This window comes from Pogoniulus pusillus, chromosome 23 (assembly GCF_015220805.1).
Source record: "Pogoniulus pusillus isolate bPogPus1 chromosome 23, bPogPus1.pri, whole genome shotgun sequence".
Lineage (NCBI taxonomy): Eukaryota > Metazoa > Chordata > Aves > Piciformes > Lybiidae > Pogoniulus > Pogoniulus pusillus.
The window spans coordinates 3566962-3583942 of NC_087286.1; the positions used below are offsets into that span (position 1 = coordinate 3566962).

The 16981-nt window shown below is 46.7% G+C and overlaps 1 protein-coding gene across 1 annotated transcript in view; it reads left to right on the forward strand.

Annotated features, from left to right (window-relative positions):
• Positions 1 to 16750: 16750 nt before the first annotated feature.
• The window catches only part of GHRHR (growth hormone releasing hormone receptor), a 34629-nt gene continuing 34398 nt past the window's right edge, over positions 16751 to 16981 (forward strand). Inside the window, exon 1 of the mRNA XM_064162923.1 lies at positions 16751 to 16807. Within this exon, the coding sequence (XP_064018993.1) occupies positions 16751 to 16807 (57 nt within the window). The remainder of the gene's footprint in view (positions 16808 to 16981) is intronic.

A 16981-nucleotide genomic window follows, 5' to 3' on the forward strand; every position in this document is an offset into this window, starting at 1 on the left:
ATTGGTTAGCCTGGAGAAGAGGAGGCTCAGGGGAGACCTCATTGCTGTCTACAACTACCTGAGGGGTGGTTGTGGCCAGGAGGAGGTTGCTCTCTTCTCTCAGGTGGCCAGCACCAGAACAAGAGGACACAGCCTCAGGCTGTGCCAGGGGAGATTTAGGCTGGAGGTGAGGAGAAAGTTCTTCCCTGAGAGAGTCATTGGACACTGGAATGGGCTGCCCGGGGAGGTGGTGGAGTCGCCGTCCCTGGAGCTGTTCAAGGCAGGACTGGACGTGGCACTTGGTGCCATGGTCTGGCCTTGAACTCTGTGGTAAAGGGTTGGACTTGATGATCTGTGAGGTCTCTTCCAACCCTGATGATACTGTGATACTGATATTGTTTCTCTATGTGGTGGAGGACAACAGATAACAAAGAGATTTTTATGCCTCTTTGCTCATCCTCCAAGACCATGCCAGGGGAGAATTGCTGTTGTCACAAGCTGTGCAGTTCCTGTTTCCTACAGCAACAACTTCCCAGAAGTGGAGTAGATTTATAAATGTTTTCCTGCTTCTGACAAGACTTCTTCAATGAGTTTACAACTCCACTTTGTTTGCAGTTTATTTCTTCCTGCACAAGTCTCTGCCCCCACCCCGCTATGGAAGTAGTGCTTTGTTAGCATGTGGATACTCTGACATAGCAAGAAGGGAATGAGAGAGGGAAATTGCTACACTTCCCTCATTCTGATCCGAGCACAAATGGGAAGCTTGATGACTTTTGCTATTTCAGAAGTCAGTTGGTCACACTGTCCATTCCCAGCACTGTGGTTCAGTCATTCTTTACTCTCTCCTTTTGTCTTTATGAGGAACAAAGCTCGGAAGACTACAAATTCAAGATAATGCCTGCTCTTTAACTTCCTACAGCCTTCTTATCATGTAGGGGAAATTAGTGGTAGAGCCACTTCTTTACCATGGTAAAGGGTGGTGAAGAACTGTAGCAGACTGCCCAGGGAGATGAGAGCCATGAGAGGCTGGACTGGGTTGCCCAGGGAGGTGGTTGAGGCCCTGTCCTTGGAAGTGTTTAAGGTCAGGCTGGCTGAGGCTGTGTGCAGCCTGCTCTAGGGTAGTGTGTCCCTGCCCATGGCAAGGGGGTTGGAACTGTCTGATCCTTGTGGTCCCTTCCAACCCTGACTGATTGATTCTATGATTCTATATTCAAGGTCAGGCTCCACCAACCTCAGAGCAACCTGATCCAGTGGATGTGTGCCTGCTCACTGTAGTGGGTTTGGACTAAATGAGCATTGGAGGTCCCTTCCAACCCAAAGCATTCTATGACACAGATTCTGATCTCCCTGAAGAGGCTGAAGGGACTGGAACAGAAGTTTTGTTTATTGGGTTAATATAATCTCGGGTCTTTGTACTGAGCCCTGGTTGCAGGATAATAAATAAGACTCTGAGCTTCCTAGAAAGGCAGTAAAAAACCTCTACATGAACAGAGAACGAATCTGATGGGGCATTAGAAAAGAGTCAGAATTTACTCTACCTCAAAACTTGAATATGTATCATAATCATCATCCTTTAGCCCATTTACACACTCTACTTTCATAGGTATGTATTTCATGTTGTTTTCCTCCAGAAGTTACTAAACCAACACTTCTCCAAGCTGAACAAACTGAGCTGAGAGCTATTTCTCCAGTACTTAGGTTTGTAAGGAAAGATTACTTCCATGCTATGATTCCTTTTCTCAAAAAGGGTCTATGTTGCAAGACAGAGTAGTTAATTATGGTCCTCTTTTCTCCTCAGTCATTCCTGAATTACCATGTTGTGTAACTACAGAATCACAGAATATGAGGGGCTGGAAGGGACGTTGAAAGATCAGCCAGCCCAACCCCCCTGCCAGAGCAGGAATCCCATTTTACTGTCCAGTTTTCATTTTAATTATTTTATTAATCCCCCTTCTCCCCCATCTCCCTCCTTTCCTCTCCATCTCCTATTTTCTCCCATCTTCCTCCTTTCCTTTCTATCACCTTCCTTTTCCCCCCATCTCACTTGATTCTTCTTTATCTCCATCCTTTTCCTCTCCACCTCCCTCCTTCCAGCACCAACTCCCTTTTCCCACCATGCCTGCCCCTTTCCCATCCCACACTGCTTTCCCCTTTCCTTGCAGTTATAAGTAGATGCTGTGCCTCTTTCCTCCCATCTTCCTCCTTTCCTCTCCATCTCCTTCCTTTTCCCCCATCTTCCTCTGTTCTTCTCTATCTCCATCCTTGTTCCCTTCATCTCCCTTCTTTCAATACCACACTGCATTTTTTTTGCCCCAAACCCTCAGCACCTGGGCTCTGTTGAGTCTCCTCCCACCCCAGGTGTGGCCACTTTGCCCTCTCTGCCCACTCCCCTTTATAAGCAGCCCCACAAAGGCAGAAGCCCCAAGTTAGCCCAATTGGGCAGAGGGATCCTCCTCTCATCATCACTGGTGAGTCTCCCTGGTGCATCACTGGGTGAGTGGTGGAGGGGATCTAAAGGCCGGGGGGCCTGGTGGCCCCCCGGTTGGTAGGACCAGGCTCCATGATTGCTCTGCCATCACTTGTGGGTGCTGGCTGAGCTCAGAGGCCTTTTCCAACTTTGTTAATTCTGTGATTCCTTACTTAGGCTGAGCTCTTCCATGTTTAACTGCTGCTTTCTGCTTGCTTATGGTGAGCTGATGTATTTAGCTGAACTGTTAGCTCAGGGGGGAGCAGTATTGTGTTGTTATAGAGCTGTTCTTGTTGGAAAAGCCCTCTGAGGTCACCGAGCCCAACTCTTAACACCACTATGCTGTTCTCTAGAAAACAGTGAGAAGAAAACTTGCCCTTTTAACTTCACCTCTTGGAAAAAGAACTGTGTTAAAAATTAAAGCATTAGATCCATTGTTGTGGTGAGTTTGACCGGGAAGCCAAGTGCTGGTATGGAAAAGAAGATTACACTTCCATAAACTGCTTTCTCTCCTCAAATTGCATTTGTTTCAAAGGTCTTATGCTTTGCCCACCCAGGAAGAAAACTCTTTTGGCAGTGTGCTTCAAGGATCAGTCTCTTCTGACTGCTGGAAATCCCTCAAAGTACAGGGGAAGAAGACTTGAAGAGACCTCAAGACCCCCACCAACCCACTGGCCAGCCCCAAGGCAGTCTCAGCCTTTAGTCTCCTGGTGTTTCATCTGTTCCCATGGATGTGTTTTTCAATATCCACCCGAAGACAAAGGCTCTCCATTTCCTTCATTTGATTTGTCAAAGGCTTTACCAGAGAGCTTTTTCTTGCCATGCCATCCATGACTTCCCCTCTAGCCATTTTAGCCAGTGTCTTTTTGTCTTACCAGGTAAAAAGATAGGACAAAAATCTTTTGTTCTATCAGGCATGGGCAAAATTATTCCTGTTTCCTTTCCAAGATGTGTTTTTATTTTTTCATGTAAGATGTGTCATGTATCCCTTCAATTTTTCTTGTGGCAAAACTATTGCTGTTCTTCTGACCTTTCCCTTTGCTTCTGCATTTTCCTAAGCTTCCCTCAAACCTGTTGTTGCCTCTAGGTTATTTCCATCAGATTCAAAGCTGTCTTGAAAAACACTCAGCATAGACTGTTCAAATGGCTCTGGCAATTTGAGTGCTCACCAGGATGTTGTGCTTCAGGTAGGAAATAAGACACTCATTTACACACACAACAATTTTGCCTTCCTCCAGTACTAGAGCATCACTTTGCCACTATTTACTCACCTCATTAACCAGGTTGATCCTCAAGTGCTTTGCTAGAGGTGTGCTTTGTAAACACCAGCTGCCCAGGCTGTGTGTGCTTGATTGCTCACAACCTGAGATAGCTTTTTACACAAGCTTCTGCTAGACTATGTCCCATAATTATTAATGTAGGCAGTGGGCTGCTTTCCTCCTCTGATTGAGGCACTGGGGCAGTACTGCCAGCAGATAATGATAGATGACAAATGTAAGGACCATTTTTAGAGCTTGAAAGCTCTGACATGGGTTGAGACCATGGCAAGATCTTAATGAGAAACTGATTAAATAAGAACCCAACTGATTAAATAAGAACCAAAAGAGACCCCTTTTGGGACCACAGAGTAATCATGTTTCTGTGCAGTTGAGAAAAGTAATAGAGATATCTTGTGTTAGAAACAAATGTTTGGTTTGGCTGAACCAGCACTTCACTTAAGAAGGAAAAAAAGCATTCTTCATCTGAAACATTTCAGAGCCTTTAATATTCTTTCCAGATGACAACGAGCTTTGGACATGAGTGTTTATTGATGTTGAGCTCAAATAACACAACCCAGGAGAAACCAGTAAGCAACAGAAGATACCTCATGGAGCAGACCAGAAATCTGAGAACTGTCCTCTGTAGAACTCATAAGATCCATGGAGATCATAGAATCATAGAATTAACTGGGTTGGAAGAGACCTCCAACCTCATCCAGGTCAACCTAGCACCCAGACCTGTCCAACCAAATAGTCCATGGCATTAAGTGCCTCATCTAGTCTTTTCTTGAACACCTCCAGGCACAGAGACTCCACCACCTCCCTGGGCAGCCCATTCCAATGCCAATCACTCTCTGACACAACAGCTTCCTCCTAACATCCAGCCTGAACCTCCCCTGGCACAGCTTGAGACTGTGTCCCCTTCTTCTGTTGCTTCTTGCCTGGCAGAAGAGCCCAACCCCACCTGGCTACAGCCTCCCTTCAGGGAGCTGCAGACAGCAATGAGCTCTGCCCTGAGCCTCCTCTTCTCCAGGCTGCACTCTTTCAGCCTCTCCTCACTGGCCTCATGTTCCAGACCTCTCACCAACTTCAGTGAACATTTTTTATTTTTTTTTTAAATTAAGATGTTATTTTAAATTTAATTTTAGTTAAGCTTTTTTGGTATTTTTAGTGGTATGGTAGACAACCACTATTGAACATCAGAGAGCACTTAATCAGTAGACAAGTCAGTCAAATGACCATTCCAAACTGGTCTTGTGGAGAACAATGTTTTGCATGTCAACATCCAAATGAAGCCTCTTCAAGCTGAAAATGTCATTTTTTTTTATTACTTATTCCAAGCAAGCCTGCTGGAGAGAAGCCAGCAGAGAGCTACGAGGATGATGAGGGAACTGGAGGGCATGGCTGATGAGGAGAGGCTGAGAGACCTGGGACTTTTTAGTCTGAAGAAGAGAAGACTTAGAGAGGATTTGATAAATGTTTATAACTATCTGAGAGCTGGCCCGGATGAGGGGGACAGGCTCTGCTCACTGCTCCCTGGGATAGGACAAGCAGCAATGGGTGTAAGTTGCAGCACAGAAGGTTCCACCTCAACACAAGGGGGAACTTCTTTGCTGTAAGGGTCCCAGAGCACTGGCACAGGCTGCCCAGAGAGGTTGTAGAGTCTCCTTCCCTGGAGACTTTCAAGGCCTTTCTGGATGTGTTCCTGTGTGGTCTGTGTTGGATAGGATTGTCCTGCTGTGGCAGGGGAGTTGGACTGGATGATCTCCTTGAGTCCCTTCCAACCCCTAGCATCCTGTGAGCTGTGATTTCTGTTGTGTTCAGGGATTTTCTTTTAGTTTTCAAAAGTTAGTTTCATTCTATGGTCAACTTCATTTTTATCTGAGGGGTTTGTTGGTTGGTTGGAAGGGGTTTTGTTTATTTTGGGATGGTTTTATTTTCCAGAGTTTCTTTTTCCCTCTGAAATAAACCCCCACCATCCTCTAACATTACTACTGGACCTATTAATACATACAGAACACTTTGTCCTACTCCAACTGATTGTAGAAATGCTCAATATATAAATTACCTGAAATGTGCTTTTAGCAATGAATCCTTTCTGTAGAACACCTGGCAAAATAAAATTGTTCTTCTTATGTGATTTAGTTGTGGCCATTAATGAGGCAGGAGTTACAAAATATGTAGTTCATTTCATTTCCCAAAAGCTCCCCACAGCTGTATTCAAATTAGTTAATTTTGGGTTCTAATTGGGTCAGGAAAATCTTCCCAAGGATGCTTATGGGCAATTCATTCATTTAGGAGAATCAGAACACTGGAGAAGTTTAGCCACAAAATGGCTTTGCCTCACTTACAAATAGGCAGCTTGGAGCCCTAGGACATGTCTGTACTACTCACTGTAGTGGGGTAGAAATTTCAAGCTAGTCCCTGGCTCTTTTGTGGCAGTGTTGGGGCTGCTCAGCCTGTGAGAGGCTTTCAAATCTTCCCAGGGTGCTGGGAAAGAGGCAGACAATCTCTGACCTGATCCTGGTTCCTCTTGGCATGGAGGTTTGAGGAGGTGCAGGCAGATCTCTTGCAGATGTGCAGAGAGCACCATGTTGGTGGCACTTCTTGCCATGTTGTGAGGCACTTAAATGCTTTCTCCTGGGAAACTTTGAGCACTTAAGTTTCCAGGTAGTTTAAGCCCAAAATATCAGGGCTAAGCTGGTCTAAAGCACGAAGCAGAGCAGAACACATTGTCCAAGAGCAGTAAGGCAGAAGAATCATTGTGAGGCAGAAGCAGCATAACTGCTTGCAACTGAGCTCCATTTTTGTTACTTGCCTGAGCACAAAGGCTCTTTTGGCCACAGAGGTTCACCAAAATGGCATTTGCCAAACTGACCATATTAGGTGACCCCAGGCCTTGCTCACTCTTATTTGGGCAAGACACCAACAAGTACCTAAACACCTGTGGGTCCCTCTGGGAGGGGGCATAATGGCCCAAGCCTTTGTTTTCCTCCCACCCCCGCTTTCCCCATCAGCAGAAGTGTGGGGCAAGCCAGAACATCCAATAGGCTTATTAGCCTGCCAGGTCATTATGTTGCTATATATTTACTAACAGCTCTACCAATGAATTGCAGTCTCAACTTTTCATGAAGCGTAGATAGAAAGGAAACCTTTTCACTCATGGATGAGGAAATCAAGTCAAATAGCATTGGTTAAATGTCTGACCATACCACAGAAGAAGGCAATAAGTGCACATGAGATCTGGCTTCAATCTATAGCTGTTCAGTAACAGGCTGCCATTGCAAACAGCTGAGAATCTAATTTTGATCAAATGCATGAGTTTGTTTTCCTATTTTTGCACGCAAAAAGGTTGGAATTTTCTGCCTCCTGAGAGGAGTTTTAAATACAGCACTCACATGACAAGATGCATGTCTGAAAACATCATTTGATGTTCCATAGGTAGCCATGAGACATGATGTCAGTTGTGTTTCAGCACTGCCTCCCCTCTCCTAAAAGAGGCTCTAGGTCCTCTGCCAGAGGCTGTCTTCTCTGTTGAGCATTTAGGACCATGGTGACACAAACTGGTGAACTGATTGTTCTGGGGGAAAATAATATTTATTCCCAGTCTAGATCAGGTCCCTGCTTTGGTTCGCCATGCTGTGGAGGCAGGAATTAATGTGTGGCCGAGTTGGGAATTTTATACAAAAATAGTTATTTTATTTTCCCAAAAACCTGCCCCCAAAACTATATATACAAAGATTAATTTAGTTTAATTAGCAGATTCAGTCGCATGAGAATTACCTACAGGGATACCATCAATAATCTGACTATTTTGGAAGTCAGAAGTTGGAAAAGGCTTTAGCTATTAATTAATAGTGGTTTCTTACTTAATAAAGCTGAGCCAAAATAACTCAGGATCAGGCTGACTTGCTCGTGGTCTGCCTCGGTCGTTCACCTTTCAGCAGCTATCCGGTGAGCCATTAAGAGTCGTTAGGCTTACAAAGGTGTCAATAGGAAAGCAGTTCTTTGAAGATCTCTCTGCATCCAAGACAAGGGGAGAGTGGGGGAGCTCTCAGGCAAGCACGAGCATCCAAGCAGGGATAAAATCCAAGGCGGGAACCCCAAAGGTGGGAAGACCCCAATATTTATACCTTTGTTAGACAAAGGGCAGAGTTACCACACCTTAGGTGCGAAAGCGCACAGCCAATCCCAGCCTGGCTCCAGGGCGGGAACTCACGGGGCAGTCCTCGTGTGGACAGGACCCCTTTGCTCATCCCCTTCATGGCTGCAGGGCAGGAGTGGCTGGAGAGCAGCCAGACAGAAAGGGATCTGGGGGTGCTGATTGATACCTGCCTGAACATGAGCCAGCAGTGTGCCCAGGTGGCCAAGAGAGCCAGTGGCATCCTGGCCTGCATCAGGAATGGTGTGGCCAGCAGGAGCAGGGAGGTCATTCTGCCCCTGTACTCTGCACTGGTTAGACCACACCTTGAGTACTGTGTTCAGTTCTGGGCCCCCCAGTTTAGGAGGGACATTGAGATGCTTGAGCATGTCCAGAGAAGGGCGACAAGGCTGGGGAGAGGCCTTGAGCACAGCCCTACGAGGAGAGGCTGAGGGAGCTGGGATTGGTTAGCCTGGAGAAGAGGAGGCTCAGGGGAGACCTCATTGCTGTCTACAACTACCTGAGGGGAGGTTGTGGCCAGGAGGAGGTTGCTCTCTTCTCTCAGGTGGCCAGCACCAGAACAAGAGGACACAGCCTCAGGCTGTGCCAGGGGAAATTTAGGCTTGAGGTGAGGAGAAAGTTCTTCCCTGAGAGAGTCATTGGACACTGGAATGGGCTGCCCGGGGAGGTGGTGGAGTCACCGTCCCTGGGACAGTTCAAGGCAAGGTTGGACGTGGCACTTGGTGCCATGGTCTGGCCTTGAGCTCTGTGGTAAAGGGTTGGACTTGATGATCTATGAGGTCTCTTCCAACCCTGATGATACTGTGATACTGTGATAGTTTTGACTCTGCATATGTTTTATCTTCAGTATTTAAATAACAACTCAGGGCCCCAGTTACAAAACTTATGGGGGCTCTGGGTTGTCTAAAGTTGTTCTGTTTCAAACATTCCTCTTTTCCTCAAACTAAACATTTATCTGTCACATCTGCACAACAGACTTGCCTATTCTTGGAGCTGTGCTTAAATGACTTCGACCCAGCCTTCCTCCCTCCATCCCCTCCCACACCTTTCCTCTACATTTCAATAGTTTTAAAGAATTGTTACAGCAATAAAAGCCTCTGGAAGACAATAGTGGAGACTGAAACTTCCCTTTGGTCTACAGTGGCATTGCCTCCAGTATTGTGAATGCTGTGACAGTGTCCCCCAGTGAGTCTGACTTTGGTAGGCTGCAGAAGCAGTCCTGACTCCATTTTCACTTTTTGTTCTGGATATCTCAAATTCCTCTCACTCTGTGGTTTGAATGGAAGAGGAAAGGCATGAAAAACCTGTTTCCTCCGCCCATGCCCTGCAGGCTTGAAGTGGGGGGTAAAGGATCCTTCCGCCACTGAAATCGGGCTGGTGATTGGCTGTGTTTTCATGCCTAGAAAATCAACACTTTGTCTAGGAAAGGTATAAATACAGGGGGGTGCTTCCATCCTTGGGATGCTTCCCACCTTGATAGTTCCTGTCCGGAGAGTCCCCTGGCACTGCGAATGACACACTCCTGCTGTGACTGGACAATCCCTGCTTCAGATGGTTCCCCCACTTTGCTCTCTTTTGTGGAAGCTGACAGGCTTAACGAGCCTGGGATCCTTTGAAAGAGAGAGCTGGCAGCACCTGGACTGCCCTCTTCCAGACCCTATCAAGTAGCAAATTGCTGACTGCCTTCTGGACGGAGGACCCTGGCAATTTTGGCTCTCCCCCTCCCGTTGTGAGAGCAGAATCAGCGCACGATCATCCCACTCAGGAAGAAGTGCTCAAGACACTTCTGAGTTTGGCGGCTCTGCGACTCATCTCAGACTTCTGTGGCATGGATCTCTACTATGGGATATTGCTGGTAACATCACAGGCTGCCCCTGCAGAAAGAATCCAGCAGGGGATCTTTGCCAAGTGCCCAGCTCACCTCTGTGACTAAGCTTTTCCCTTAATCTTCTGCTCAGCCTAATTGATAGAGGGGTAAAGCTGTGTTTATAGCTTAGCCTTTTGCAGTTCCTGACTTCCTAAATAGCCAAATTTATCTATCATATCCCTTGTAAGTTATTCTGGATCAAACTGAGTCTACTAATTAAACTAAATTAATTTCTGTATTTAGTTTTGAGGGCAGGGTTTCAAGAAAGTAAAATAATTCTATTCTTATATATTTCCTGACTCAGCCACATTGATTCCCTGCCTTTACAACACTTTTGACCCTGCTAATTGAACTAAGAGGCTCAGGAACAAATGCTAACTACAGTCCCTTTCTCAATGCTGGATTCTAATACATTAATTTTTTTCTTATTTTTATTCCCTTTTTAGCATAATCTTTGGGAAATGTGAAGCTGTAGCAGTAGCCTCTCAGGAGCCTTGGTTATTTAATACATATTATTTACTTTTAAACTGAGAAGCTGCCTTGTTTTTTTAATGTCAATAAAATGTCTCTTTTTTATTTAGTTAAATTAGGAGATTTATTTAGGGTATTCAGGTTTCCTCCACTTTTCCATCACCATATGACAATGACACATCATTAGTTGCTATGGAAATGTTCTTCACAGATTTTTGGACTACATGGTGTTGGTTAATGTCTCATGCCATGGGTGAACTACAGCTCAACCATCTGGCACCTTGTGGCCCAGGAGTCAGTGTCCAGCTGTGTGTGTTTGTAGTAGAAGCAATTTATTCTCAGCTGTTTAGGTATAACTGCAGTAACATGGTGGTCCAGTTAAAAGTGGGCATGAACATGAGTTTTGCTTAAGGTAGGGCATTGATGTCTTCTCTCTAGGTAGGTTTCAGTCCCCAGTCTCAAGTTGTGCTGGGGAAAGTATAGGCTGGATGTTAGGAGGAAGTTGTTGGCAGAGAGAGTGATTGGCATTGGAATGGGCTGCCCAGGGAGGTGGTGGAGGCACCGTCCCTGGAGGTCTTCAAGAAAAGACTGGATGAGGCACTCAGTGCCATGGTCTGGTTGACTGGATAGGGCTGGGTGCTAGGTTGGACTGGCTGATCTTGGAGGTCTCTTCCAACCAGGTTGATTCTATGATACTATGACTCTAATTAAGTGATAGAAGAAGGGTAAACTACCTCAGGGTGTGCCAGTGGAGGTTTAGGTTGAGTCTTAGGTAAAAATTTGTACCCAGAAGTCTTGTGAAGCCCTGAACAGGCTGCCCAGGGAAGGGGTGGAATCCCACCCCTCCACTCCCCCACCCACCCACCCCCCCCCCCCGGAGATATTCAGAAGATGTGTGGATCATAGAATCAACCAGGTTGGAAGAGACTGCCAAGCTCATCGAGTCCAGCCTGAGCCTCCTCTTCTCCAGGATGAACTCCCTCAGCCTCTCCTCACAGGGCTCTGCTCCAGGACCCTCCCCAGCCTTGCTGCCCTTCTCTGGACATATTCCAGTACCTCAACATCTCTTGAATGGAGGAGCCCAGAACTGGACACAGCACTCAAGGTGTGGCCTGAGCAGTGCTGAGCACAGGGGCAGAAGAACCTCCCTTGTCCTGCTGCCCACACTGCTCCTGAGCCAGCCCAGGATGTCATTGGCTCTGCTGCCCACCTGGGCACTGCTGCCTCCTCTTCAGCTCCTCTCTCCCAGCACCCCCAGCTCCCTCTCTGCCTGGCTGCTCTCAGCCACTCTGGCCCCAGCCTGCCTGCGACATTAAAACAGCTTTGATTAAAACCCATCTGCTCATTTTGTGCACAGTGCAAGCAAACCTTTTACACCATGTTGCAAAGAAGAATTAATTTAATTGCATAGTTTTGACTCTGCATGTGTTTTATCTTCAGTATTTAAATACTGAAGCAACCCTTTTACATTTGTGCTTAGGGTTGTTGTGGCCAAAGTGCAGAAGCCTGCATTTGGCCTGGTTCAGTCTCATCCCATTGGCCTCTGCCCACCCATCCAGCCTGGCCAGGTCCCTCTGCAAGGCTCTCCTGCCCCCCAACAACTCCACACCTGCTCTTACCTTGGTGTCATGATGCACTGCTGAGAGACATTGTTTAGTGGTGAGCTTGGCAGTGCTGGTTTAATGATTGAACTTGACGATCTTAAAGGTCTCTTCCAACCAAAATGATGCTGTGGTTCTATACAAGCACAGAGTTCTCAAGGCTATGAAGAGGACAGGGGCAGTCTCAGTTACACCCTCGTTCTTAGTGGCTGGGGTGATCCAACTACTTTGTTCCACAAGGCCATCTAGCTTTGGTAGTTCACTTTTAGTCCATTTATGATCATTCACTGTAGCACAACTTCCAGCAATCAAATCAGATTAACTGGCTTCAAACAATGCAGATTTCCACAGGCATTTTCCAAAATGATTTAAATGACATAAAAGGAATATTCACTTTTCAACTGTATGAGATTCATCTCTGTGCAAGCATCCTAATATCTGCCTTAATAGGAGGCATCTTGAGGAAAAGCCTCAAGAGTTTTAGGTAAGTTTGGGGGTGCTTTTATATGTCTAAGAAGAGGGGTGGCAGAGCTGGGAGGAGGAACAAGGTGTTTAGAAATCGATCAGTATCTCACAGACTGCAGCAGTCTGCAGCGTTCTGCAGAAAAGAAAGAGTCCTTGAGAGAGCTGTGAAGCAGTCAGACTTTCACCTTTGGAGATCCCGTGGGGAGAAGCACATTTCAGACTGAAAGAGTTGGGGTTGTTCAGTCTGGAGAGGAGGAGGCTCTCAGGTGACAGCATCTGGAGTACTGTGTCCAGTTCAGGAGCCCCCATTACAAGAGAGATGTGGATATGCTGGAGTGTGTCCAGAGCAGGGCAAGGAGGATGCTCAGAGGGCTGCAGCAGCTCTGCTGTGAGCACAGACTGAAAGAGTTGGGGCTGTGCAGGCTGGAGAAGAAGAGGAGGCTCCCAGGTGACCTTCTTGTGGCCTTCCAGGATCTGAAGGGGGCTACAAAAAATCTGGGGAGGGACTTTTTAGGCTGTGAGGGAGTGCCAGGACTGGGGGAAATGGAGCAAAGCTGGAGATGGGGAGAGTCAGAATGGATGTGAGGAGGAAGTTGTTCATCAGGAGAGTGGTGAGAGGCTGGACTGGGTTGCCCAGGGAGGTGGTTGAGGCCCCATACCAGGCTGGATGAGGCTGTGTCCAGGCTGATCTAAGGAAGGGTGTCCCTGGCCATTGCAGGGGTGTCAGACCTAGATGATCCTTGTGGTCCCTTCCAACCCTGACTGATTCTATGATTTCCTCTGCTGCATGTTCACTCTCTTCTCTGCATCTCTTCTGGCCTAAAGGGAGGCTAGCACCAGTAAAATCAACTTGTCAGAGCAGCTGCATGCAGTGGAGAGTGTATTGATCTCGGAGGTGATGAGTGGAGAGAACATTCAGTAATAACTGAGCTATCAAATGCTTGCCTCTGCTCAGGAGAAGTGTGGGAGTGGACTTGCAGGGGTGGTAGTATTCAAGACTGAAAAACATGGACAGAACTGGTAGGAAGTGATAACTTTGTGCCTGTGGAATATTGCTTCTTCAGATGTGCTGTTATGGTGAAACTAAGAAGCTCAGAAGTCCTGGGAGTTGTTGAGGACTTTTTTCTTCTTTTAAATAAAAAAGAGAGAGTAATTTTTAAGGGGAAAAGAAATGAATTCCCATGAGCCTATTACTTTCTTTTAGAAATGTCCTTCTCCTTAACCACAAACAGCTGGAAATTTGCACAGAGCAGCGACAGGAGGAAGGAACTCACTCTAGAGGAATGTCTGTGCTGCAGACTGGCAGCATAAGGCTGGAAATACCCAAGAGGGAAGGTTCTCCAGATTGACCTATGGCTATCAGTCTTCCTATGTGGTAGGTTTCAGCATAACCTCCCTCTGTATCCATGCTCACGCTCCCTGAAAACCCAAAACCTTTCCTAATGTCTTCTGTCAGGCTCATGCTGTGCCATGGTATGTTGAAAAGTGGCAGGCAGTGCTTTCTGTGGTTTTTTTAGGCCTGACTTCAACAGCCCTGAATAAACACATCTAATGGCTCAGATGTGGTGGTTGAAATGGAAAATTCTCAGATGTACACCAAAAGCTTACTCACAGGCAACATATTTTTCTAATACAAGGACCAAAAAAGTTCATCCCCACAAAATGTGAGCTTTTGCCCATTTGAAACTGGGTTGTTTAGGGTTCTTTTTCAGGCACAAGTTAAAATGGTTATAGGGTGCATGATTTGTAGAGCATTTGTGGGTATCTACAACTACCTGCAGGGAGGCTGTAGCCAGGTGGGGTTGGGCTCTGCTGCCAGGCAAGCAGCAACAGAACAAGGGGACAAAGTCTCAAGTTGAGCCAGGGCAGGTTCAGGATGGATGTTAGGAGGAAGTTGATGGCAGAGAGAGTGATTGGCATTGGAATGGGCTGCCCAGGGAGGTGGTGGAGTCTCTGTGGCTGGAGGTGTTGAAGCCAAGCCTGGCTGGGGCACTTAGTGCCATGGTCTGGTTGATTGGCCAGGGCTGGGTGCTAGGTTGGGCTGGATGAGCTTGGAGGTCTCTTCCAACCTGGTTGATTCTATGATTCCAAAGACACTTTCTTGCTTTGTACATAATCAGTTCTCTCACAGGTCCAACCTACAACAAAATCCTGAAGGCTTCATCCTTACAGATGTTTCCAAATGCAATTAAGCTCTGGCTAAGTACTTCAGTACTCTGAACTCTGCACAAGGAACTTCAGTACCTTAGAGATGTGGTGATTCTAGGAGCTGGGAAGCTACTTTCCAATGTCTCATCATTTCCCTGCCCAATCTGTTGAGATAAACAGGAAGAGCTCATTTGATACATCTGCAAAAAGATGAGCAGGGAAGATGAACAAAAAGAAGTATCAGAGGTGAAAACAGGGTTGTAGGATGAACCATTGTGGAAGGATGAGAGTTGAGGTTAAGAATTGTTTTCTGAGGAGTGGCAAGATATGGGATTAGAAGCATGAAGAAGAGTATTTTAAAGATGTGTCCTGTCTTGCATCTCTGATTTTGCAATGGTCACACTCCTTCAGTTTTGATATGGAATTTGAAGTCTTGCAAGACCATATAAATGGAGAGACAAGCATTCACATATCCAAACTAGACATTGAGTTCAGAGTGACATGAGATGTATTTCCAGAGTGAGATTCATCTGGCCTGACACAAAGCTTAGGATGAGAGGAGATAAGCTGAGTGTATATATTTCTACAGTTTGGCTGAAGAGTTTGGCTTGTTCAGATTGGGCCCTACAGGCTGGGGGAGGAGGGGCTGGAGAGCTGACTGGCAGAAAAGGTCCTGGGGGTGTAGATGGACAGCAGCTGCACATGAGCCAGCAGTGTGCCCAGGTGACCAAGAAGGCCAGCAGCATCCTGGCTTGGATCAGCAGTGGTGTGACCAGCAGGAGCAGGGAGGTGCTCATGCCCCTGTGCGCAGCACTCCTGAGCCCACATCTCCAGTACTGTGCCCAGCCTTGGTCAGCACAGCACAGGAGGGACACTGAGGTGCTGGAGCAGGGCAGAGAAGGGCAATGAGGCTGGTGAGAGCTCTGGCAAACCTGACCTGTGAGGAGCAGCTGAGGGAGCTGGGGGTGTTTAGTCTGGAGAAGAGGAGGCTGAGAGGGGACCTTATTGCCCTCTACAGCTACCTAAGAGGAGGTTGTAGTGAGGCTGGAGCTGGTCTCTTCTTCCAAATCACTAATGCTAGGACAAGAGGAAATGGCCTCAAGTTCTGTCAGGGCAGGTTTAGGTTGGATTCTGAGAGGAAGTTCTTTCCTGAGCAGGTGGTCAGGCACTGGCACAGGCTGCCCAGGGAGGTGGTGGAGTCACTATCCCTGGAAGTGTTTAAAAGGAGATTGGATGTGGTGCTTGAGGCTATGGTCTGGTGATGAAGGCTGCTGGGATGAAGGTTGGACTGGCTGATCCTGGTGGTCCTTTCCAACCACAGTGATTCATAGTGATTAGATGTGGTGCTGAGGGGTTTGGTTTAGTCAGGGACTTGTCAGTGTGAAACTCATGATTTAACTTGAGGATCCTGAAGGGCTTTGCCAATCTAAGAAATGCAGTGATTCTGTGAGAGACTGGCAATTCAGCAGTTTCAAGCAAAGTGAGAAGAGTCTCTTGTGAATTTTGCCTTCCAGTCAAATCCCAGCAGGTGCCCAACAGAATTTGTGTTCTGCTGACTGTGAGTAGGTTTTGACCCTGCATTTTAAAACACAGTACCATGGTCATTGTGCTTCACATAAACACAGCCTCACACAGATACACTGAAGTCACACTATGAGATGTGTTTTATTAGAATCATAGAATCATAGACTCAAACAGGTTGGGGGAGACCTCCAAGATCATCCAGGCCAACCTAGCACCCAGCCCTATCCAGTCAACCAGACCATGGCACTAAGTGCCCCAGCCAGGCTTGGCTTCAACACCTCCAGGGATGGTGACTCCACCACCTCCCTGGGCAGCCCATTCCAATGTCAATCACTCTCTCTGACAACAACTTCCTCCTAACATCCAGCCTAGACCTCCCCCAGCACAACTTGAGACTCTGTCCCCTTGTTCTTAGGATAAAGACACATTAACATTACCTGTTAGGAGAGGGTTTCTCTTATGCCAGCCCTTTTGTTTTGATACAGGATTAGCAATATTTAGAGTTGCCCCTCCTAAAATCGTTTTGTGTTGCAAAGAAGGAAGTGCAGGAGCCCTGCAATTTTGGGATCAGCCACACATTTCATCCAGTCCAGTCTTGAGCATGCAGCAAAGACCAAAAGGTGGCAAGCAGGGTTAAATAGAGCTTAGAAAGTCATTAGTATGTATTTCCTAGTGTGCTGTACTGCTACGTCACCTCTGTGCAGGAAGATAAATGCTTCAAGTCAGCCACTGACAGGAGAAGGGAGTCAAAAAGCAGGTGAAAGTTGCTGAGAAAGGTGAAGTGAAATCCAGCTCTTGCTTTGCAACATGACCTCTAGTCTTTTACACCACTGTGCTCTCTATATCCTGAGTCTGGCAGTGCTTGTAAGTAATTGCATGGAAAAAGGGGGGGGGAGGGGAGGGGGGGGAATAAGCTTTTACTTCTTTGCCTTTCAATAATTGTTCATTTTCTTCTTGGAGCAGCTGCTCAGATGCAGCTTTATCTTTTGCATCAGTCTCTCTGTGCTTTGGATCCCACTCAACCAAGATAGGAAGCTG